This window comes from Aythya fuligula, chromosome 1 (assembly GCF_009819795.1).
Source record: "Aythya fuligula isolate bAytFul2 chromosome 1, bAytFul2.pri, whole genome shotgun sequence".
In the NCBI taxonomy this organism is placed as follows: domain Eukaryota; kingdom Metazoa; phylum Chordata; class Aves; order Anseriformes; family Anatidae; genus Aythya; species Aythya fuligula.
In genome coordinates this window covers 116,687,907-116,714,202 of record NC_045559.1, presented here as the reverse complement: position 1 = coordinate 116,714,202, position 26,296 = coordinate 116,687,907, and the positions used below count along the sequence as shown (strand labels likewise).

The 26,296-nt window shown below is 38.7% G+C and overlaps 1 protein-coding gene across 2 annotated transcripts in view; it reads right to left on the bottom strand.

The window, feature by feature from the left end:
* EFHC2 (EF-hand domain containing 2) overlaps positions 1-26,296 on the bottom strand; it is a 60,387-nt gene that overhangs the window by 10,993 nt on the left and 23,098 nt on the right. For both annotated transcript variants that reach the window (XM_032207141.1, XM_032207149.1), the window contains exons 8-13: positions 18,382-18,547; positions 17,163-17,305; positions 12,042-12,238; positions 8,027-8,160; positions 2,944-3,141; positions 2,281-2,373 (exon numbers count right to left, since the gene is read on the bottom strand). In XM_032207141.1, coding sequence (XP_032063032.1) covers positions 2,281-2,373; positions 2,944-3,141; positions 8,027-8,160; positions 12,042-12,238; positions 17,163-17,305; positions 18,382-18,547 — 931 coding nt within the window. The remainder of the gene's footprint in view (positions 1-2,280; positions 2,374-2,943; positions 3,142-8,026; positions 8,161-12,041; positions 12,239-17,162; positions 17,306-18,381; positions 18,548-26,296) is intronic.

Here is a 26,296-nt window from a genome sequence, read left to right as displayed (position 1 = left end):
AGGTCCAGTCTTCAACCATTATCTGATCCACATCGTCTACGATCATTTTATAGCTGAATAGGGTCCAGCTAGTGCATTAGCTATATATACTGATTCTGTGGGAATCAGTCCAACAACTTTCATTGTACTGCTTTCTTCCATCATAAATTTGGATACATACATTAGGAATGCTACCACTGCTTCCTTCGGAAGGCATCAATGGACACAAAGGGCACAGAATTACAAACCAGAAAAGCAGGATGAATGGAAAAGTCTAAATCTCATTTAGCCAACTCTATTTTTCCATTTCCAGATTACTGTAAATTAACTCTTCTAAAATACATTTCACAAAATCCTTGACTCTGCACCTTTGTGCAACGATACTCTTCCAAGGCAGTGCCAACTGCACACATCATTAAGAAAGCAACGTTCTTTCTTATCTGCAGCACAGTGACTCACCACAAAAAACACCATCTTTCAAAGCAGCTGCTACTGTAACTTCGAACCAGCATTATGCATAATGCTCTGTCATACACAGTACTTCTCCCACTGATTTCTGAGGCACAGCTTCACACCATTTAACTTTCTCATACAGAAATCTGGAATAAAAGTTGGCCACAAACCCTTTTACAGGAAAATGGAAGGTAGTTCTGAAATCCAGCCCTTTCACGCGTTGAGATGACTGCCTCTCCTTCTCCATCGCCTACAGAAAGAACCTACAGAGGCTGAATCCTAAACTGGCTGTCATGAGTACCTGCTGGGTGAAATCCAGGCCTTAGCTTCTTCTTTGTCTTCTAAGCTCATATCTAATTCTTTAGAATTAGACCCTTTAAGAGAAGATGTTCATCTTGCAAAAGCTAGTATAAATTCACAAACAATAAACATGTCTCTGGAGCCTATGATTTGTCGGGCCTGTCTGTTTTTCATCAGCATTGAGTTAGTACTTAAAGGAAAACCTTCAGTCCCTTGTCTGTGCATCTATTCAATTTCAGCCTTTATGAAATGGAAACTATGAGAACTCCTTGTTTAGTCCAGGATGCCAACTGTCCTCCAACACTTTTTGTGTTGGGCAGCTTAGCAGGAGTTCTAAAAACGAGTTTTACATTAATGCTAAAATTCAGACATGTTTCTGATGACTAACACTTGTAACCTAATTGTCAGAAGTGATTAATAGCCAACCAATTATCAAAGACATCTATCTGGCTACTACAGGGAACTATTCTGAAAGATTTTGGTTTGGGGGGGAACAGGGCTTTGTAGAAAATATCTCTTTAGACTTCTAACAGCAGTCTTGTTGATACTGGTTGAAGTAGGAAGACTTGCTTGCTGTATATAAATGTTTTAATAAAATGGATTCCACCTTTCTGCTTGACAAGAATCTTTTCATTATTTGATAAATCCAAATGTTTAGTTTGAATTTCCTCTTGAAATCAAGAAGCGTATCTACATGAAAACACCCAAGCATGACAAGACCTGCTTCTGCATTTTACACAGTGTGAAGGCACAGACAAAATATTTAATGATTTCCCCCAAGAGAAAGAAAAGACCAATAAGCATGTACTTTACCTGTTACCAGGAAAGCTGGTCATGAAAACCAAACTCATGATGATATGAGCATTCAAAACACCTTGGGTTACTCTGAACTTTAGCCTTTTATACAAGTGCATTGAATACTAGTTCTTTTCATTCCTGTTTCCTTAAATACAACTAGCCAAACATTTTGTCTCAAAAAAGTTAAATGTGCTATGGGAAAATACCAAAATCATGCAATACTCCTTTTTCTTTTTAATAATTACAATAGAATAAATGTTGCAGATGAGGTTCATAAGAGTAGGAAATCACTTTTTGTAGTAGAGTCTTAATGCTGTCGACTTGATTCAAAGATACTTCATTGTATTCATCTTGATATTGTATTCATCATCTGCTTCTATGAGATTAGTGTTTTTACCTTATATACCTTATATGAACTGGAACAACTAATGCAAATACAGTGATTCTCATTGATAATGGTAGGTATCATTAGCTGATTACCATGAGACTAAATCCATAGAATTCTGGCAAACCCCAGATGACCTATCATGCCAGACAAAAAAAGAAGATACATTGCTAAGATGGATGCACCATGGTTGATTATAAATATTCTATAAATAGGAAAATCTGCACCTGTACATGGACAAAATCAGCACAATGTGATGACTGAAATTACAAAGATGACAAATTCTTAAGAAATGCATCTGTAGTAAATATTTAACACTGATTTGCACCCATTCATGCAGGTCATACTATCTGCCTTTAACTTACATGGTCAGTACAGCTTCCAGAAGGTCATCAGCCAGTGGCAACTTAAAAGACTTGCAAATAGTCCTGCACATCTGATAGGGCAGCACCCCACATCTACACAAACAGAAAGAGAGAGGGAGAAGTGTACATTAGGTATTAGCCAGGTTTATTTCAAGTTAATGTTAATGTGTACAGGAAAATGTGTCAGAGGCAATGGAAATATATTTTATGAAATTTCACTGTTACACAGCTTAGAAACTCAAAATGCATGTAGTAGCCTGTCTCCACCATTCTGAGGTCCTTAGTGATTCTGTTATTCTGTGACATCACCGAACAAAAAGGGAAAATGATTAACATAAAGGATCAACAACAAATCCATTTTTTGTTATAAATAACTATTTTTAGTCTTTCATTTAATATACTGTTTTGCCTGTGAACAGACATCTGGTTATGTCAGTGAATACTCAGTATGGCAGCTATTAACAAAAAGTACATGAACAAAATGAAAAGGACACAAAAAGACTATCCTTTTCTTATCCACTGTCAAGTTCTGAGAGAGGCTTAAGATTCAAAAAAGTATTCTTTGACTGCAATATATCATTTGCTCAGCAACAAACAGAAACTAGGTAGGTTTGCAAGTAGAGTTTACCAGAAAGCAGCCTAGGATAAATAGAGGAAACTTACTTTTCACGATCATTGTATACAAATACTGCAGACAGTTGTCCAAAATTCTCAAAGCTATTTTTCTTCAGTTGTTCTTGAGCCACTGCAAGGAGGAGGTGGAGGTCTGTTTCATATTCTTCTTTCACACCGTAGTAGCGCCCAATAGTCATAATTTCATGTTCTGAAAATGCTCCATCAGTGATACTGACTATCAAATTTCTGTTTACAAAAACAACAGACTACATTAGTTCAAGTAAAATAGTTAAAAAGTTAATAATTGCTAAATTTCTGTGAAAACAAGTATTAAAATGCTGTATTTATTTACAATCTTTAAAGAAAGCATTCAGTTAAATTTGAAATCCAGGTCTGTTCAAGGAGGTTTAACGGGAAGTACCTGAACTCTTAACTTTTGGAAGATGTCCATGTTTCCTCTGTAGTTGACTACTCATAACAAAACACATAATCATTATAGAAACCTTTTACCTGGAAATGCTGTACTAGCATGGAACATTAGTAGAGATTAGCTTTGTCCAACAATACAGTGAATTATACAGGCTATTATCCTGTTTTGTTCCTAATTGTATTTTGTATTCTGCAATGTATGATTAATTATCTATAAGCACAAAGTGCATACAGCAGTTGCATAAAACATCATCGGAAGAGAAGTGGGGCAGAAGATACCAACAGAGAATGATGGTATTAATCAAGCGTCAAGCCACACTCCACAAATCACTGTGAAAACTGGCCCTGTTGGGCAGCTTTCATGGAAAAGCTGGGGGAAGGGAAACACAAATCAGCCACACAGAAAGGGCAGAAAATTATACCCAACTTGTAATCACAAGCCCTCCTGACAACAAAGAAATAAAGGACACAGCAGCAAGACCAGCTGATGCTTGGGTACTGTCAGTGGGGAATCAGATCCCACACGGAAAAGTCTGAGATGCGCTCTCCCAAGGTTGCCTGTGCTGCTCAGACGAACCAGCCCAACCCAAGGAAGAAGAAATGTTCCTAAGATCCATCTGATGGGCCAGTACTGGCATTGAATGACTAATCATTCCTGTTAATATCAAGGATTTGTTGCTGGTAATAGTACTGGAGTAATTTTAGGGTAAGCTCCTGAAGACACTTATTGTATACCAGCAAATGGAAACAAGCACTGAGACTAAATTATAGTTTTGTTATACGTAAAACTTTGGTTTATATTTTTGGGAGAGGGAAGAAAAGGACTGAGTGAGAAGATGGTACAAGCTTTGCATTAGGGATTGCGCCACCTCCAGTGATTACAGAGTTCCTCCTACTATGTCCTGTGTGTTGACACAACAGGAAGGAAGAAAAATGCCAGTAGCAAGCAAATGTAGGAGGCTTCCAGCTTTCCTGTGAAAACTGAACTGTAGTTTACCTCAATAGCTACAAGAGCACTTGGCAGACAAACCTGGATTAGTGTAACTATACCTTGGCATTATGATTCCAAATCTGTTTCAGGTGAATACATAATCAGCGGGATCTTTTAACAACAAGCACGAACATCGGCCTGTGTGTCTCAATCAAAATTAGATTACCTATTTATGATGCAACTGGATAAACTGCACTAGGAATAAACTTCACCATAATGGCTTCTGCAGCTAGACCTGTACCTTATGGCACACTTGAGGGTACTGCATCACTGTGATGCAATTTCAAGGATCACTAATCCTTGCAAAGAAATGGAAGAAATTGTTAGTGATAGAAAAAGATCAGACGCGAGACTCAAATGGCTGGCTGAAGAGCAGTTAAATTCCTGAACAATTCTGACAGTGGATCTTTTAGCATCCGCATCTGAACTGAAAGCACAGAAATTTAGTACCCCTTCAAATTAGAAAACTTTATTAACAAATATAAATTTTCACTCTCTTTGTCTCAGAAGCTTGTGTGGCCCTGCTCAAATGAAGATATTGCTACAGAGAATAGGATTGCACTCACACAGCTATTCAAAAAAGGATACTAAACACCATACGGTGTCTACAATGACTAAACCGCTGTTTTTTCGTTGGTTGTTTTGTTTGTTTGTTTGTTTGTTGTTTTTGTATTAAATAAATAAGCAAGATTTCTTGTATTCTTTTGTATTAAATTTCTTTTGCATTAAATAAATAAGCAAGATATTTGCAAAGACAGGAGATAAATATAAGGAAAAGTTGAGCTGATGACAGTATCAAACCTTATTTTGAGTTTATGCAAGCTCAATGACCAAAACTTGGTCCATTTAGTAATATTATCTTACCACACGCACTGAATATTATTATTTATGTTGTAGCAGCATTCAGAGATCCAGTCAAAATCAGATCCTCTTTTTTCGGTATTACTGCAAACATGAAATAGTATTGTCTTGTAAGACTGACACTAAATGCTTGGGTTGGCAAAGCTGAAAGCATATAGCTAGCTTTACCCATGTGAACACGAAATCCACAGGCTGGATTTCCACACATGGCATGAAATTTTCCACTGTCAGAATTTTTTAAGTCTTTCCTTTTTTCAAGCCAGTTGGTGACAATTAAGTCATCAAAACTCTACAGAAAATTGTCTCATTTGGGAATTAAGGAATTTTCTTGTGATTTCTAGGGACTAACAAGTGAGACCCAAGATTCACACATTGAATACAACTAAACTCTTCCCGACAAAAATAAACAAGCTGCAACTATTGTTCCCACAAGTTAGTTATCTTTTTTTTTGTTGTTGTTGTTCCAGAAGAATAATAGAGATTGCAATCTGAATTTGGTAGAGAAAGAACAAATAATAATTAACTGCTTAAGAGAGCTATTTCTCAAGCTAAATTAAAGATAGGCATCTTTGCTAAACTCACATGGTTCTTTGTTTCTAACAGCAAATGGTCTTGCCAGCAGCTTCTGAGAAAAAGCAGTCTGGATAGAACCATGTGATATACAGACTTCTAAGTTATAGTTATTTTCTCTTCCTCTCTCTTTAACAAAGCTTTCAATAGTTCTAACGATAGCATTGGGGATTGCTTCTGTACGCACCATATATTTATTTCCTGGATGATGTCCCATTGATGTGGGTTTTGAGAATACTTCAAGTAAATTGTATAATTATAATTCTGCTTCACTACATCATACTTACAGGTGTATTTTTAAATTTAACTTGTATGAAATTATACAGGTAGAAAGGAAGAAACCTGAACTGCAAAATTTAGAGCACAGCAAAGCTTTAGCTGTATTTAAGGTAAGAGGATTATTACGCTGGTTGAAGCTGTCACACAGATAATTGCCTGTATTAAAAATAATCATTTGTAGTGAGTTTTAGTCATGAAATGCCATGACAGATTTAAAATAAGCAGTGATGTAAACATGAAAAATATAAAATTGAAGGAGAAATACATATTCTTTTTGTAGAAAAATATCTGTGATTTATCATAGATGCAAAGAAGGGCTCTCTTGCCTTTGTCATTAAAAATGTTTCTTTCCTAAAATATGTGGATTTTAAAAAAAGAAAGTAAAAGATAATAATAATAAAAAAAGAAACCCATTAAATATGAACAGAAACAAAATCTACTCTTCACTATAAAGCAAGGAAGTCAAATTTGCCTTAGAGGCAAATCCTTCCTGTGGCAGTGTGTGAATGATTCCTGTTAAACCACCTTAGGTCCCACCAGAGGAGGGATGTGGACCATTAGTAGGTGCTCAGACTGGCCTATGTGAGCACTGAGGCTAAAAAACATCATTATGTGGATTCCCCTGTTTTTTGTCTTGCTCATGGAGAGAGCTACTGTATTTTTATAGCTGAAACCAAGTGCCTCCATACATGCCAAGAAATAGCACCAACCTAAATTATACAGCTGGGCTGTAATTAAATTACGTGCAACCGAACCTCTGCTTGATAAAATAAATTAAAAAAAAAAAAAACCTGCTGTAAACATGGAAAGCACAATCGACCCTTCTAAAAGTGTGCTCCACCAGTTTTGTCATGCAAATGTTCTGAAGCCTTGATCTGCTCTTAGTACATGTAAGAAGACAATTTTGCAAATTATTTCATAATTTTAATTAAAACCATAATTGTTCGATTTTAAACAGTTACTTGACATGTAAATTAAAACCCTTTTACAAGTGCCATAAAGCTTCTCCACATACACATGAACTTTCAATTTTCTACTCTTCTTACTCTAGAAATAACATTTTCCCTCTTAATGCAGTTAACAATTCAAAATCTTGCTTTTGTTGAGTAAAACATCAAGGAGTTTAGGAATGTTTTGACCAAAAACTTCCACTAGCTCTGGCTTCTCTTAGATTGAATCCTACTTTTTAAACACGCTTTTTTGGTTTTTGAATACCATCTTGTTTTCATCTGTCACTACTTTCACTTTGAATCACTGGAAAAACCTTCTTCAGATCTATATTTCCTCTGAGATATTTCACAAGGATTTTTCTGCATTGGTTAACATTTCTATAGGGATGACATTCCATGCAATATACATCTACTTACGCACTTTAGTTATTATGACAGTTCCTAAATATATAGTTTATTACCACCGTGAAGAACAAGATGTTTCTAGGTAAAATCTCCTCCTCTGTTCCACATCATTAATAAGCATTGCTCTCACTACTGCTTTCCAGTATGTTTTCAAGATGCTTATCACTGTATCCTGTAATTTCAGTATACCTTGGTTTATTTATCAATGATTCATTCATTTACCAATCATTCATTTATCAATGATTCAAAACCCAAATAACACCATTTCAGAAGGCAACTCAAACCTTCTTTCTTGAATTTCAAAACTACAATTAATTTGTTTCACTCTCTCAGGATGGGCTTTTCTTTATCCTTTGGTTAATATATTACTACTTACTTGCCCGTCTTCATAATGCCCTGTGCCAGCTCCATAAAAAGTAGACAGATTTTAGTTGTGTTTTCCAGATTACTTGAAAAGCTCTCTCATTTCTGTTTTTCCCGGGCATGGGTTCGCCTTCTTTCCCACAAAGTCTCCAAGTAAATGTAAAGAAGCATACACCATTTGTCAGATAACATGTGCAAAAGGTATCAATAGTAATTTACACCCTATACTTTCTGGGGGAACGTGCCTCAACTAATTATTAAAAATCAAAACCCACTGTCTTACCTGAAAGGCTCATACGCGATCACCTTGGTATGCTCCGGGTCTGTGGCTGCAAACACCTGTCTGATTTCTCGTGAACGAGGTTCAGCTATGTCTTTCAGTTTCTTGAGGATGAAACCAGTATCAGCCACAGAGAACTTAACAAAGGAAAATAGAACACAGAGACAAAAGAGAAAAGCACTATGCAACTTATGTAACAGCAAGAGTTATCAGGATGCAGGGCAATGCTGAACTGTTAGTTTCTTCACTGTTTCATTTCAAATGCATAAATCTGCAACATGTTAAGTCTGGAGGGAAGCTTCCTACTGAAAAAAACTTACTTTCTACCGAGAATTAAATAAGAAAACAAAAATCATCAGATCATGCACTCTCAGAGAGCTTATTGCAGACACATGAAAGGGCATTCACTTTTGCTTCAAGCATTGTATTGTTAAAACTGAAGCAATAACATTTGAATTCTAGATCTAATAACTTTGCCCTCATTTTGTGTTGGTGCATGTGACTGAATTCTCAATTAATAAATTTTACCAGGTTAAAACTAATCTTTTCATCATTGGCTCTGATCAACTGTTCCAACAGATAAGCTCATTCATATTATGTAAAACATACTCAGAATTAGCAGATTGGAAATCAGTTAGGAAACAATTTTCCCTGTCATGTAACAAGAATGCTTATTTCTTCCTAAATAGACCATTAAAATAAAATTGAATTCAGATAAATAGAAATGGAGCACTTAGGCTTTCACCTTATAGTCAGATTGCTGTGTAAGAGCTCTACCAAAGATTTATTTGCTATGTTCACCTTTACCATTAAAATCTATGTATTTAGTCATTAAACTGCAGCTGAGTCCAGATATTAATATCAGATATGCCCTTACATCTATCATGCTCTACCTCCGTTATAAAGCACAATGAATGGTCTGAAAATAGTTTTCTCTCATTTCTTCCAGTAAGAAGTGTACTTTTAACAAGCAATCACTTAAAATTTGGTATGACTCGTATTGAGGACTTTATCACAGAAGAGATGAGGCCTCGTTCCCTATCATGCTAAAGTCTGTTCACAGAATCGTATCTGTTCAAAGAGATCTAGAAAAGTATTTGAAGTATTGGAAGTCCTTTTGGCACTGCCAGAGCAGTATAAGCTGATCCACATTTAATTAATAAATCAGTGGTTGTGGGTAACGCGCTCAAATTTAGAGAGGACTGCCGCTGCATATGCAAAAACTGCTCCAAGTACAACACTGGCATGCAATGCCACACAAGCCAGTAGTGTGGAGCAGCTTGACCAGCAATCAAAAAGACTTAGAGACAGCAACTTTTTCAGTCCTCTTGCCAAGACTTTATTGTCTGGGCCATAAGGCCACAGCCTTTTACTGAAAAAGAAAGGAACAGAGATTATGAAAAGGTTGGGCACTTGGAATAGATCTGCAGAGTATTTACAGATGGGCAAAGTGTCCTGGCTACTTAAAAAACTGCCCTTTACATTGTCAAAGCAGTTGCTTTTACATCTTTTTTTCTGAACTATATATTGCAAACAGCTATGTAAACATCTAGTATCCGAGTAGCTTGGTGATAACTCCTCACTCAATTTCCCCACTTCTCTTGTAGCTGTTGACATTTCAGTAGTCACAATCTAGTTTTGTTTGGTTGTCTTGCTTATGCCTGAGTCAGACTTCATTATGTTGGATTCAACGCAAGTAAAATCAACCTTCGTGCCTGTGCCACAGAAGACTACGAAGTTTAAGCAACTGAAACTGCTTCAGAGTTGGTGAATCCATTTCCAAGGAGGCACAGCAATGCCTTGTTTGAAAGAACCCTCTTCAGACCTTGATAATACCATTAGAGCTGTGCACAATGCAAATGTTCTGTTCAGAAGCAAATTCAAGGTTTCCAGATACATCTTTTTTCATCAAATTGGAAAAGAAACTAAGGGTTGAAATGTTTTGAAAATTAGATTCTTCAAGTTACTTTCATTGCAGGCTGTGATCAAAACAAAAAGATTCATTGATTTCTTTTTGCCCCTTAATTTAAGTGCAATACAACAAATACATCTTTGAAACAGAAAATGTATCTCATTTTCCAAAAGAAAAATATTCCGTCTACGTTTCTTTCACCAGTGTTCAGAAAAGGTACTGATGTATTGTGCCAAAAGGAAACCTCTGTTGATTCAGAAGGAAAAAGATTTCTAATGCTAGAAATAACTGAAAAATAATATTTTTCCCCTCTTCTAACCATCTTCTGTCTCTGCTTTTCTCTGATAATTGCTGAAGTTGTTGTGGGTTGAGTATGCATAGCCAATGAACTGAGGTAAACAAGGTGTATCCTTACTTCTGGAACTGTTGCCAAAGGATCTGAATAAAACATCTGTCCTTGGGAGAACAAAATGTTTTTTTCTACCAGCTGTTTTGAACTCTTCACTATGCAAAGAACATTTCAAAATTCACTTCAGATAAGTGTTTTTAGTGCTGTTTCTTCCCATTTTGCAGATTTTATTTTGGTAATATACAATCATTCAGTCTGGAAAACTACGATTGCATTTATTTGCTTGAAGACAATCAATGCAAACAGCAGTTCCAAAGACCATTTACAACCTAATGATGCAGACTGCATTTTGGAGAATAGCTTTGATTTTTATTCTACCAGGAGTAAAAACTGTCCAGCAGTAAGAAAACATAATGTATATAGCTTTGTATTTTATTGCTTAAAGCATTTAGCAGTCGTAACATTTTACATCAACAAGCATTTGCAGACCTTCCTCATTACTTCAGGGAAGGCAGGGTGGTGCTGACTCCACGCTGCAAAGGAACCGCGCTGCGTTCTGCTATTTTCAGCAGAGCACGTGTGGCCAAAAGGCAATAATGTAGAGTCAGACTGAATTTACCTCTACCTTGGCAGCACAGTGATGGCAAGATGACAATCTCGGTCCCCAAGACTGCGCTAGGTCTACTGGCATGTGGGGAATCCTGCAGGTTCACTCACTGCGGTGAGCCAGCAGTTAGGGAACAGCTAAAACCTGCACTAAACCTTCTCCCTTCCCCACCCACAAAGGGTCTGGATTAAAAGGCAGAGAACATCATCTCATAGCTCAATAAAGCCTCCTGGATATTCTAACAAGCCTGAGTAATGGGCAGCTCTGCAGAAGATCTGTTGAAGGCACAATTCAGGCTGTGACCCCACCACAAGCTATGAAGCATATACAGTGCTCCAAAGGCTTCAAAACACTTTCTAGTCCGAAGGGCGATGTTCGAGATCATATGGTGCTGAAACAACTATCAGAAGAGGGATTGGGATGCTGAAATGCCTTAGCTCCTGAGCTGCTGCATTGTTAAGATGCATCTCAAACCAACTGGTTCGGGACTGCACACAATAGGAATTCCCAAGTAAACTGGGGTAATTTTTTTCAAATATTTCAGCACGAAGTTCATCATTTAAAAAAAAAATCTGCATTTTTTACCAAATGAACATAAAATCCCACAAAATGCTCTGGCACTCTTCTTTCTTTTGATTTTCCATCCCTGTATCTGTTTGTTTTTTGACTTTTGTGGCAATTGCTGGAGGACAATCCATTTCTTCCTATTGGATATATTTCAGGTTTTTGTGAATGAGGGCTTTTTACCAAACACCTGTGTAATGACTGGTAGCAAAATGTACACATAAACAGAAGCAGTCCAGCTCTTTCTTTATTACTGCTCTCCCCTCTGCAGGCAACTCTAAAAGACAGTGAAACTTGGTACAAACTGTAAGCCTGAATTCCTGACTGTGATTTGAATTTCTAATATTAAAATGGAAATGTTCAGTAAAATAAATATGTATGAACACAAATAAATCAAATTAGGAAATTCTCATCAGTAAGATTCTAAAGCTCTCCCTAGCTAGCATCTCCTACATCCACTGCTAGAGACAGAGCACTGGGCCATGAACTTTGGGTGAAGAAATTAGGTATAACCAATTCTGACAAATATAATATAGATAAGATATAGTTCTTAAAGCCAACAGAAAATAACAAGAGTCTGCTTCACCTCATTTGCATGCTTCTCCATATAGTTGATAGTGTACTCATCAGCATCTACCAAAAGAAAGTTGTGGCCATGGAAACAAACTCTGGCTCCAACAAACAGATCCTGAGCCTTGAAGTATTCAGATGGCTCACTCTTAAAGAGCTCCTGCCCAGGCTTCTTAATGCGACCTCTTTCCAAAAACTTCCCACCGAGTATCCCTATGGGAATAGAATTGTAAATAATTAATAGTGGCTTTGCTCAGGGAAAAAATAAAATAAAATAAAATAAAATAAAATAAAATAAAATAAAATAAAATAAAATAAAATAAAATAAAATAAAATAAAATAAAATAAAATAAAATAAAATAAAATAAAATAAACCAAAAAAACGACTCCAAACCAGTCAGTTTATATTTATGTATTAGTTTTCATCCTTGAGTTTCTTGTTTCAAAATGTGTGCCTCCCTCCTTCTCATTGCTAAAAGAACAGCCTCTACCAGTGTCCACAGCAACAGTTACACTGTGCATATTCTGTGACATGTCTCATCTGAATGCCTGCCAAACACCTTCCCTTTTTTCTTTTCTCTAAAGTGTGAGAGAAATTTGCCTCTTCAAATGGTTCCCATAACCCTGCTGCCAGCCTTGGGACTGACCCGTGAGAAAAGTAAGATGCAAAATGCAAGATCCAGGCAATTATCCTTGAACTGTTAAAGTAAAAAAATAAAAATTTTTAAAAAAATCCACAACTTAGTATAATACAGTCCTACTAAGATCACGAATTCTGGTACACTGTAATTCTAACTTGCTTTTAAGGGCTTTTGAATATGAAAAAGGCAGGAGTGACACGACACTATCTTCTACATACTCTTCTGCCAACGCAACTTACCTGTGATCTGTTATTTCCTTTCTGAGCATAGTATGTCACATTATTTCTTCTCACATTATAATGATTTTATTCATGCCACTGGAAACTGTACATTGTGCTCAAGGGTATGTAAGATACTAAAAGGAACATTTTTCTTTCCATTAATATCTTCTGGTGCACCACAAGATTACATCACATTTACCAAGCTTTCTAGAAAACAGTCTGTCACATGTTTAGTTTCATCAGGGTATGTGTCCTACAACAACTCTGGAGTGCCTGGGGTTTGTTTCCTGTTTATATTTGAGCTTCCAAGCCAAAAGCCAAAAAGCATACTTCAGTCACATTTAATGATGTTTTACATATTAGGTAGTGATGCAAGTCCAATAAAAGGCTGATGAACAGTGTAATAAAATGCCATTTATAGTCAAAATTATAAATGAATGTGAAACCCAAACTACTTATTAAACCAGAGTTTGGATCAGATGTCTTACTTAATTGCTTTACTTGTACCATAAAGGCAAAAGACAAAAAAATACTCTAGGGTAATGGTCAGGTCTAGCTTAAATCAAAAAACGATTCCAATCACTAATGTAACTCTAATCTTAACACATTCCTTTTTACCTAGCTATTAAAACAAATATGAAATTTTACATTGTAAAATCCTGGCAACTGTTTGCAATATTTAAACAAAATCGATCACTGTAAGACTGAAATTTCACTCCTGTCTCTGTTTTTCCCTGCAACTGCGCATTTGGATTGTAAACTTACCTTAATACCTCTGTCTGATAATTGTTTTTTAAATATTACGGGTGAGTACATTTCAAGTGGTATAAAGAAAAACAACCCCCCAAAAAAACTCATTAGGTTAGAGATTTTACATTGAAACCTGATGAGAAGTTTTGATGGAAATCTACAAGAGTCGGGCTCAAAGCACAAAATAAACACCACAACCAAAGACCCTCTTCCATTAAGATCAGATCAGACTTTGCAGGTGTTTGTACAGCTGCTAGTTTGGTCTGGGGTAAAAAAGGGGTTGTGATCTCCTACATGGGGAGCCAAAGTTTTCTTGCTTTGACCCCTACCTCAACAAGTGCTTCAAGATGTCCAACCCTGTGTATTTCAATTAGAGTTTCACACTATTACTAATAGTATGAAGTACTTCTCAGCAACCTTCTGGTCCCTGAACTTAGAAAAGCAAGAGCAACTGAGGTCTGAAACATTTTTATTTGCCAGTGTGTACCAACTCACACAAATAAAACAGGAAGAGATAGCCATTTGAACCTGTGCACTGGCCAAAATGTTATTCTGGGAGCCATTTACCATTTTAACTCATTCACTTTCTAAGCAGTGTCCAGCCTTACTCTTCTCACACCCTGTTCAATTCAACAGCACTTCTGCTCCTCACAAGAATGTTCCTCTCACTCCCATTTTGCACGCCTTACCCTTTTTCCTAGTCTCTCATACCTGACCTCTGCAAAGCCTTCTCATCCTTAACCTCAAAGAAACTTGGTCTCTCCTCCTTCAGATGTGACTAAAATGAGGGAAGAGAAAAGCAGAAGGAATAAAGGAAGGAAATGGGAACAAAGAAACTTCTGCAGTCCCAGACCTCTTTCTGCTCTATCCCTTCATCTCTATTTCTTATCCTGCCCCTTCACGGCTGCTATCACTAAATGCTCCAGAGGGCACTTCTTAGTCATATCCTTCCACATAGTTCATCTTTCTGCCCTCTCTGAAACAGGCAGCTTCTCCATCCTCCTTAACAACCCAGGAAAGTTGAAAACCAATTTGCTGGCACTTGCCTTTCATACGTGTCTGAAGGCATTTCTTACTCTTGGTGTGCAAACTTGCTCATTTACAGTTTCATGCTCTGTTCAACTAGCAATAACTAATGGGGCCCCAGCTGCAAACCTAGCATATATTCTTACTCCAAAATAAAAGGAAGCCAGGGAGTAATCTCTGACCTTGCAACCACGCTGCTGCCAACCCGAGTGACTCACCACAGCTGCACTGCACAGTGCGTGGGTCTGCTCCGGGTCCTATGTGATAAACTTGGGATCTTAAGACACAGATAGCACTTTTGTGTGTTCAAACTGCTTGGAGGTATGCAAGGGCTGTGCTGCGGTCTAAAGGAGCAGTGTTTTACAGCAGAAAACCAAGGGCATGTCTTGCAGCACCTGGGTGTGGCAGAAGAGCCTGGGAAGGGTTTTTGAGTGTGCAAAACCTCCTGGGACAGTGTTAGATAACCGATAAGGGTGGAGAGAGCCAAACCTGATGCAGCCTTGTCCTCACTGCCTTGCAGGTCGGTTTTCTGGAGCTAAGCATCCTCCAGGAGGGGCCCTGGGCTCTGTGGGGCCTTGTCTAGTTGGAATGGTGCAAAGGAGAATCCAGAGTGACTGACAGGCAATACAGATGACAGGGATCCAAGGTTCAAACTCTTCCCTGGCCTCAATTTAACAGTGCAGCTGTACCCTTAGCATCCTTTGTGTCTCCAGACATAAAGTAAGCCAATCAAACATGTCATGCTCTAGTGCAGAACTGAGCTGCTCTTGAGCCTCTCGGCAGCATCACTTAACAAATACACATACATGTGTGTATATCTTTAGCTGTATAAAAGAAGTTGTATAGATTAAAAGCTACTGCATGGAAGAAAAGTAGTTAAATAACAATGACAGGACACTGTTGCCATAAAGCAGTGTTAGATCTTTAAGCTACTCTTGAGCAGGGCTACCTGTGAAAGGTCAGTGAAGCCTATTCAAGGGCTCTGCACATTTTCAAAACACTCCTCAGAGTACTGCTTGTATTCAGATGGTGGGTGGGGTCTCTGTTTATGCATTCATAATATAGTTTGATACAAGCAAATATGCCTTCAGAAGTTCCTTGCATTGAAAAGGCTCAGGTCTTGCCTGAGAGAGGGCACCCTAAATGACTTAGTAGCACCACTGGCATAGAAAAAGTTGTCTAGGAATACAGAAGGATCTACATATTCACCACACCTTCACTTTTCACTAATGTGATGTTCATCACAGGTCTGACATGGATTAATATTAAAAAAAAAAAACAAACATTTTCAGTAAAGGCTTAGAAGTAAGGATGCAAGGACACTCAGCCCTTAACTACAAGCTGGATAACTGAACCTTAGCAAAGTCAACTGCTGCCACCAGAGGCTGGAGCTAAGGAGAATGAAGAGCCTTCCCTGAGACAGTCTTTGCTGTGGACAGTGAGCTGTACCCCCTCTCAGGGCACAAAGCAGGTACCACTAAGTGCAGTGAGCTGGTCACCATCGCAGAGTGTACCTGAAATAACAAACTAAGGCTCTCTGTGCCAAGAAGGTGGTAGAGAACAATTCAGACAGTATCAGAAGAGCCAGTCAGGAGGTTCCACAAGAGCTTTACAAGGTAACTAAGGAAAACTTCTATTACTGTTTTTGTCTCATCTTTGAGAGAATACGACTTCCTGACTTTTTTCTCCCAAGGATTTTATCAGAGGCTGACAGCAATCAGCCCTTCAACTGCACATCTTGAGAGCAGCCAGAGCTCTTCTGGATGTTAACTAATGTGAAACTGTTGCTACAGATGTTTTGTGGTCTTCACAGAAATAGGCTCATCTCTCCAACAGAAATCCATGTAGCCAAGGCTCCCCCATCTCTCTGAGTTACAGCATGACTTCCTGCCATCCTTCCCAGTGCTGTGCCAAAAACATACACACAAACACACACACACTCTTGTACCACAGGGCAACATTCACTCTTTAGATGCTCAACACTGCATGATTAATGATAATGCATATTAAAAGTTGTCACAGCAGCTTTGCTTTCGTGAGCTGATTCTATATGAAGGATGTTATATAGGTGTCATAACACCATAACACTGCCTTGCAAAACAAACGATTTACTCTTTCATTCTTTATGTCTTAAATTTCCTGTTCCTTTTTCACATCAATTACAATACAATTCCTGTATGTTATCTACAACAAAAGCAAATGCTTAAAGGCCAAATTTGCAAATTAAAATGTAATAAAAGTCCTAATACATTAAACTTCCAGTTCCCAAAGGACATTGTGAAGTGCTGTCATACCATGAACAGCATTATTCTGAGCGATGAAGATTATAAATTATTATGACATACAGCTATGCAAGATAATGCAGAAGAGCTGCTGATGTAATTCCCAGTGCATTTAAAAAGCCACATCCCTGCTTCTGCTAGTGCTGACTCCAGCCACAATGTTTACTGTAAACTGTAATCAAATGAGCAGGGCAACTGAGACTGACTGCAAGCTTACCTGAGTTTCGCTGTGTATATTCATAGACTGAAATGGTGTCATCACTCAGGAAGTAGCAAATAATGAATTTCCGATCCTTGTCGACAGGACTATCCGTAACAAGTTTCGCAAGAAAGCGCAGTATGTTACTTTCCAGACCATTTCTAAAAAAGATGTAAGAAATTAAAAACAGAGTGTGAGAAAAGTTTTCAACACTTAGAGATGCATTCCCCTGAGATTTTAAAAATATATTAATTGTGTTTTTCCTGGACCAAGGAGGGAAATGGCATAAGGTTCCCTATTTTTCTAAAAAAATAATTTTCAGCTTAAATTAACTGAACCAACAAGACTCAGCCAGATAGAAAGGAATTATTTTCAGGGAAAATTGCTTCTCTGCCAAAGCTCTGAAATGAATTTGTATTCAAATTCAGTTGCAAATGAAGCTTCAAGTTTCTTTCCAGAGCATTTATAGAGGAAAAATGTATTTAACATGTATATTTTCGAATAAAACTCTGAATGGCAATACATACGAGGACCTACCTCCATGAAATCAGGCCTATCAGATGATCTTACTAGTTGGATATTCGTTATGTTTTACATGATGTACAGTACCATTGTATGCACTACCAAGTCTTTTCCTAATAGCTTTCTTTGTTTTTATGGAGGTTTTACATGTGGTTACTGTTTCTCTAGCACATCAATTTGCTGTTTTGTGGTCTTCACAGAAATATGCTAATCTCCCCCACAGGAATCCACTTAGCCAAGGCTCCCCTACCTCTCTGAGTTACAGAATGACTTCCTGCCATCCTTCCCAGTGCTGTGCCACATAGCCACGTTTCCACTTTGGCCCTAACAACCATTGCCTGACAAGGCATTTCATTACGGAAAGTAAAGGGTTAATGCTTTAAAATATTGTTGTAGCAGAGAACAAAGCAAACGCAAGAAAGTCAGACAGAAAAAAACAAATCAGTGTTGGACTGCTGTAGCATTCAAAATTCCTGACTAATTCCTGGACTACTACTTCCATGAAACTGCCACTGAAGACTTTTGCTGAGGTCCGAGAAAATTGGAGTTCCATGTCAGTAAACTAGTCCTCATGCACCTGTCCCTTAAAACTCACATGAACTCCATATTTTGCCAAAAAAAAAAAAAAAAAAAAAAAAAGATATCTGCATTTAACATCCGTTGCCTTCACAAAAATAAATAACAACAAAAAAAGAATTATTTTTCTTCAAAATACCTGTCTTTCTCCAGGAATTTCTTGAAATCTTTTTGAGGAGGCTTGGGAAGCAGACCCTTACAGGAGCATAACGAATCTTCTTCAGAACCAAATCCAGTATATGGTGGAAACGTTTTTTCTGGTTTTGGTGGTGGTAGAGTTTTATATGGAACTGGTGTGAAATCCTCTGCAACAGAGACAGCAAGAGTTATTTATTATTGTGCTTATGAAGCCATTCTACTAAGGATTTAAACTTCCAGCATGAATACTTATTTCTGTATTTATTTCTGCCTATTTCTGTAACAGAGCACTAATCAAAGTCAAACCAGGATCCCTCCTACTGCTACAGAGCAGAAAAAGACCACAGAAACCAACAGCGAAATTATTGTTTCTTCATGGGTTGCAGAATTTTACCTATAATCTTAAAATGTTTTACAAAAACCGTTAACACACACAGGCAAAAGAAATGACAGATGTAGCTTCAAAATGGGATAGAACAATAAATTAGCAATTCTAAATTTCTTTTTTTAGTTTTATCCTTTGAGACCAGATTAATGAGTAAATACTTGGCTTATGAGTTTCTTGCCCTCTGCTTATCCCAGGAGGAAAATAAATACATAAATAAATAAAATTTTATTCATTGCTCAGATCATGCATATATGAGAAGAATTTTTAAAGTTTATGTACATCTTGGTACGCTGACGCCAATAGCTTCAGTCCACATCTCAACTTCATCCAGAGTTGGGGAAGGTTCGTTTTCACTCATTTTCCCCACTCTCAAAACTTTTTTCACAGTGATGAACAGTCCTGACCTACCCCAGACACACAGCCTGCGTTCACTTCCCATATGTGTTGCCCCCAAAAGCCCTGCTGCAATAAGGACCCTCCTTAATCCTGTATTGGTGAAAACCTTGCTGCTCCATTTGGCCCCTTATTCCTTCCCTGAGCTGCTTCACAACACAACTTCCAGCTTCCAATGAGGTCTCCATAAAAATTCAACAGAGTAAATACAGAGTCTTCTGGTTAAATATAGTGAATGGAAAATGGAAAAGGCGAGAAGAGAAAAGTAACTGATAGATGGAGGAAAACAGATGGGCAGACTTGAAGCAAATGAAGCCATAAATCGAAGGACCTCAGTACAAATCAGGCTGGATGAGACCTCAGGAGCGTGGTCTCCTACTCAGGACAGGGTCAGCCCCAGGCTGGACCAGGCTGCTCAGGGCTATGTCCAGGTGGGGCACGAAACATCCCCAGATGGAGCCTGTGCAGCCTGCCCTGGGCCCAGCTGACCTTGGAGGGGAATTTTTTTAATACTCACTCTGACCCTCCCTGATTTACCATTTATGCCCATTGTCTCATGCCCTCCTGCCAGCAATATCTCCATGGTTGGGTACAGGTGGCTGTTTGTGCCCTGTGTCTGTTCCCCAGGCTGAGGAACCATGATCCCTTGGCTGCTCCTCCACCCTGACCATCGTAAGGCTTCCCCCAAACTCACCTTGGCTGCTCCATGCCTTTCCTGTACTGGCCAACACAAAAGAGAACACATTATCTTGATGAGGTGCAACGAGAGCAGAGCAGAGAGGGATAGTCACCTTCCTTGATTTTCAGACAGTTGCTGTCCATGCTACCACAGCTCTGGTGCCCACCACAACCTGCAGGGCCTTTTCTGCCCCAGCACGGGTGCAATGAGAAGGTTGGAGAGCTTGCTGTGGTCCAGCCAGTGCAGTACTGCCCAGGTGGAGCAGTGCCACCTCCACGCCTGGGCTGGCCAGAGGCGCTGCCCCAAGGAACCAAGAGCTACCCAGGCTCCCAAGTGTAGGATAAACACGTGGGGTAAACTGGAGAGGAAGCCGGATCACAATTTGCAGCCCAGCAGGCAAAGAGTGATGTTAACTGACCAGTGTATTAAACTTCAACCCACAAAATAAAGTTGTTTTTTCTCTAAAACTTAAATTTGCAACAGAGAACTCAAGAGAGATTAAAAACTTACACTTGTAGCTTGGATTTCAGTACAATCGAGGGGAATGATAAAACTGGTGTTGCTTTAAATGTTTTCTGAAGTGGTTTGTTATTAAAATGTTTTAAACAGAAATATATCAGCAGATCAAAGCAACCTACTCTTTTAAACTCTGACTTGCCTAGCAGCAGTATGAATCTGAAAAATACAAAAAGAATTCAGATGCCAGAGTTTTTCTTGAACTTGAAACACAATGTGATTTTCTTTGGCCTTTACCTGTTACAATATGGTCTAATGGAAATTCCAATATCTTTCCCTGAATCAGGAGACAAGGGGGTTGCAAAAACATCAACTTTTTTTTTTTCCATGAAAACTATGTGTGCCCTTTCTGTCACTCTGAAGTACAAAGGCCAAGCCCATATGCAAAATTCCACTCAGAAATTTTCAAAGCTTCAGAGGCAAACAATAAACGTATGTGTAAACATGCAGCAAAATACGATTTTCTCAATACTGGTTGTGACAAAACTGCTTCTCAAGACATTCTCAGTGTGCCGGGTTATGTAACCTATACATGCAGCTCTTGGTACGATAAATGTTATGTATGTAAATCAACATATTGAGACAGAAAATAAAAGCAACACCCACTGATATTGATTCTGCATGCCAAGTTGGCGCATGTTGAGTTACTCCAAAACTACCCATGTAGTTACCAACAGAAACATATACAAAATATATACGTGTTGGTTTCATAATACAGGTTTTCTTCTGGGATGTGGCACATGCACAAACCCAAAACCTCGACGAAGATCACTCTTGCACTCCAACAGTGCCACCTAGTGCGTGTGCGGCAGATGGGACAGGGAGAGCCACCCAGTGTCACTCGCTTCTCTTGCTCGGGTGGCATGAGGGCAGCAATAAAAGCTGTGATCCGTAGGCAATGCAGCCGTACTAATAAGGCGTGATGCAAAGAAATGCAATGGCTTTCAGCTGTGTCAGACTGCAGCCGGCTCCTTTACCACCTCCCAAGTCTCTTCAGGCAGTTGCAGGACGTCGGTAAGGCAGCTCTCCTGATTGGCTCATAACCTCATGTTATTTAGAAATCTAAAAAGTATTTTTTATTACGCGCTATGTTAAGCTGCATTAATATTTCCCCCCCTCGAGGGCTAGATGCTGGGAACACCATGTTTTTAGCAGAAAACAGAAACTCCACTTCGTGCAGCTCTAAATAACACGCTGCCTGCCAACACTGTTTGGAAAGGCAGGACGTCCAGTTGAAACTGTAAACTTTAAAGACAAGCAAATGCATTTACATGCAGGTCACAGTATATGCACATTAACACTCATGCATAAGGCATTTGTTAAGAAACGCTAAAGCATTTCCCTTTACATGTATTTGAGGATGTATTGATGAAAATTAGACGGATAAACTGAAAGGAAACTACAAATTAAGAGGAATATTGTGTTAGTCCCAGAGAGTATGTTAAACAATCCCAACCCAAGCATGGGGTAAACTAAATCCAGAGAGAAATTCAGTGCTTTGTTTCTCATCCTTTCCCCAGCGTAAAACAATCTTGCTTCATTCAGATTCACTAAAGAAAATAATGCAAACATCTAGTCTTGTGCCACCTACAGCTTCCATGATTTTAAAGGGTTATGTATGCAGATTCTCTCCTGTGAACGAGGAAATTCAGAAAGAATTTTACATAGAGAAACACAGTTTAGCAGACTAGTTAAAAACTTGTTTCTGCAACTCTTGAACAGCCAGGAAGGTGCATTAGACTAAGAGCTATGAACACGTTCCAGACTGTTTTCATCTTTGCCCTGCCATGCACCATGAGCGTAGTATCAGACAGACAACTTGCACTTACACACAAAATGCACCCCTCTCAAGGTTATCACTGTTTCTTAAGAAAATGACTTACATCCATTCTGGAAAAGAAATCAATGCTCTTTTCTTCTAGGCTGTAACATTTTCAATGTGAATTTACAGCGGGTAGCGGGTAAATTGAAAGTCTTGGGTTACAAATTTCTAGTTCCAGAAAGAATAGTAGAGATATTTTCCCCATGGACTGTTTCACCCCTTATCACTGCCTCAGTTGATACCCAGCAGGAGAGGTGCTGCCACTGTGGTGTTTATTTCACCTAGTATATCAAATATTTATCACACACTACTAACTTTTTCTCATGGCATCAAAACCTGAGTGAGTTGAACAAGCACAGGAAACACCAAGAACCAAAACCAAATCCAGGCTCTTTGGCATACAATTTGAGGATGACACAGCCTTCTCAGTAAGAAAAACTAAATTCCTCAAAAATGATTTGTTGCCACAGAGGCAGCATTAAGCTGGCTTGAATGAGATTTTGTCTGCTTTCAGTTTCAATAGACATTGTGAGATCATAATACACACTGTAAGATTACCTTCTGCCCTCGGCTGATGAACCGTAGGAAAACCCTCACATGTTAGATAAAAACACATTTCAAGGAAGAGTAAAGTGATATATATTTTGGATCACAGTGATAACCATATTGAATATCAGCATATAACTGGCAGGCAAGAAATTCTACCTTCAGAGGAACAGGACAGTCACATCTAAGCATTACAGCCAGGGACAGGAGAGAGAAATCCCACTAGCCTTGGACAACAGAGGAGGTGGAGTTAACCTGGGGAGCTGACATTGCTAACATGATGTTCCCTATACATAAGAGGTATAAGAAACAGCCAACACTTGGTTTTCATGAATGTTTCACGATTTAGGTAAAATAAGAAAGCAGAACCAACATCTTCACAACGTTTACATGCAGCAATGAAAGCAAATCCAGTCTTTGCAAAATCATGTGTGCAGCTAAAACATGAGAGTGTTTGTTTTGCTTCAAAGAAAATCTCCTCTTAGAGAGTTCTACTTCAAGATTATTCCGGTTACCTGAGGGAAAAAAAAAAAAGGCATCTGCAAATGCCTGTAGCACTCCCTGTGTATATTTAGATCCCGCAGCTCAGCCTCAACCACACTTAATGGAGAGGTTAGACGCCGGAGAGATTCTGATCTCCAACGAGTTCACTGAAAATTGGCAGCAGGCTTTAATGCCCCCACTGAGGGAAAAGCAAGAAGTCAGCTGTTATCCACCAGCAGCTGCCTGGCCAAAAGCACACAAGTACTGGCCAGCCGCTCACGCTGCTCTGCCCAGGCAGCAGGTCAGAGAGGGAGCCTGAGAAATGAGGGGGTGGGAGGGCGAGGAGAACCGGGACATGAGAGGGATCACAGGGTGCCACGAGAAGGCGTAACAGGCAGGCCTGGGAGGTGCTGGGACGTTGAATAAAAATCAGCAGGAAACCAGATTTCACTGGTTTTGTTCCTGAAGGAACATTCTGTTGTTTAAGAAAGGACGATTTATACTCAACTCAGTGCTGAGATACTGTATTTGGTTAGAAGAGCGAGTATCAGCTTCCCACCATTGCACTTCAGTGTATTTCACGTTTCAGCTGAGTGACCACAACATCTATATGTTGGCCACAACACATGGCTATAGAATATTTTCCTCCTTCTCTTCAGCTTCACTAACAGATCTAGACAGATAGTATCATGCATTAAGCTATTTTTTCCTTGAATTCACAGCACTGTTACATGACAGTAATGGCATTAGCTTCCTACAGAAGGGCATTAGCCATGTTTACCCATGGAAAAGCTCTCCTTCACTTTTCACAAACAGTACGAAGAGCAAAACAGGCAGAAACAACATTGGAAATACATCAGATACCATAATCATGCACTTCAAGGGAAATCCAAACTGCCCTTAATTCTCCTAAAGGGCAAATTCCATTGGCAAGCAACTGATGCTGAAACTGCAGAGTCAAAAATAAATGTCGGCCTCTTTAATGACTTTGGCAGAAGAGTATAAATTGAAAGGGGAGTAACGTGAAAACACAATAACAAACAGCTGGATTGATGCTGCAAGGTGCTGAGAAGTGCGCCTTGATGTAAGAACTCATTTATCCTCTTGCTTACTCTTACCCAAGTAAATGGTCTCTCCGGGTTCAAACTGCAATTAAGTATGTTTCAGTGTTTAATTGGACTGGGACAGAATGTTGGGCACTTTGTGGGATCAAGCCCACTGAGTACCTTGTATGTCCACCAGAAGCAAACAAAATCGGTAACACACTAAGAATAAAGGGCCATCTCTTCTACCCTTGAAATCTAACTGCTTCTAAGACAAAAAACTACCCAGATTCCACTCCCAGATCCTACTAACTAAAAAATCGTGCCAACATTTTCTTTAACCCTGATGGGGAAAACAAGAAATAATTTCACAGCAAATCATGAGAATCTCTTAGCTCTTAGAAAGTGTGTATTTTCTGTGAACACGACAGGCATCATCAAGACTGATTTTTTTATTTTTATTTTTTGTTAGCCACACTCTCTGCCACCATATATCTTTAAAGTTATGTGCAAAACACTACCCAGTGTTGTGAAAGTCTCAGCTAGTGCATGTCTTTTTATGTCACGTATTGAGGAGACAGAAAATCTAGAGGGAGCACTGAAAAAAAAAAAAAAAGATCACAGAAAAAGATGAATGGACTATGGAGACACTGAAAGAATTGGGTTTCCCCAAACAGCATGGGATGGTGTATTGGAATAGATAAAATAAGTACAAGGTTTTTATAAGAGAGGATATTGATCAGTTGTTCTCCATGTCCAGCAAAGATAAGGCAAAAAATGTTACTCTCTAGGTTTACACAAACCAGCTTCAGAGTAGTTATTAAGCATCTTTTCTAACTATGAATTTAAGACAAGATACCTCAGGAGGCAGATAAATCTCCCACGCTGGAGGATGTTGATGAAAGGCTATACAAATATCAGTCAGTGACTGTCTAATATACACTGTCCTGCCTCAAAACAAAGGGAAAGGACTAGATCACCTACAGTCACAATTTTCAATAACTCTTCATATCAGCAACTTCTGACTTCTCCTAACTTGCAAAGCACCTAACTGTAATATCCAGAGCCATAACCAGTAACTCATGAGCCAGCATTATAGCAGAGGAAGGGCCTTTGGGTTTGTGTAACACTTGGTAGCGCTGCTTGGTTGATACAGAATGGTCAGCTGCATTTCATTTATCACTCTGCTGTGAACAAGAAATCCCCATTCACTCTTCCAGGATATTTCACTCAGACAGCTGATACGGCTGCCAAACAGAGGCAGCGGTCTTGGCTGAAAAAATTATGAGGCAAGAAGCCCCTGTTTTGCATCTCCAGCGTTAGACTCATTGTTATTATAGATAATACTATGGTTATTGAACGTGGCTTCTTCACACACTGGCTAGGTGTACGAAGAGATTTATTTTGGCACAGACATTCGAAGCTATTATTTAAAAAGTTATGAAACATCTTTTGCCAATTATGAAATTTAGCATTGCAATGGCAGCACTACATTATCTAATTCCCTCAATGCAGCAAAGAGGCCCTGATCTAAACACTGCATCCTATCAGATCATAAGTCAAGCTAAAAGAAATAGTCTACCCATGTATTTTGTTTCTCAATGTCAGAGAAAGACCACAGTAGGATTCTTTCAATCATCCCTGAACGGTCAGACACTTAGCTATATTTATTGAATGAATAAACTGCCAGAAATTAAGTTATTTTTGCAGAAAGATGTCTACAATAGAACCGTTAGCAAGTCCGACTGAGGGAATTCAGATATAGATAAGCAAAAGACCCTATTGTTATACATTTCCAAAATGATTTTTCATTATGGACATAGTTGCTAAATGCTTCCAGAATTCAGCACTGAAACCTCACAGAATAAATACTCTGATGGTTCAGAATACATAAAACAACACTGTAAAAAACAATAATGTAATAGACTACTACTGTTGTGTCAGGAAATCTTATTATGTGACAATTGTGACATCCATATAAAATGAAACAGTATAATGGGGAATAATTGAGCCTACTCACCCACTCACCACTTGCTCTTTATTATC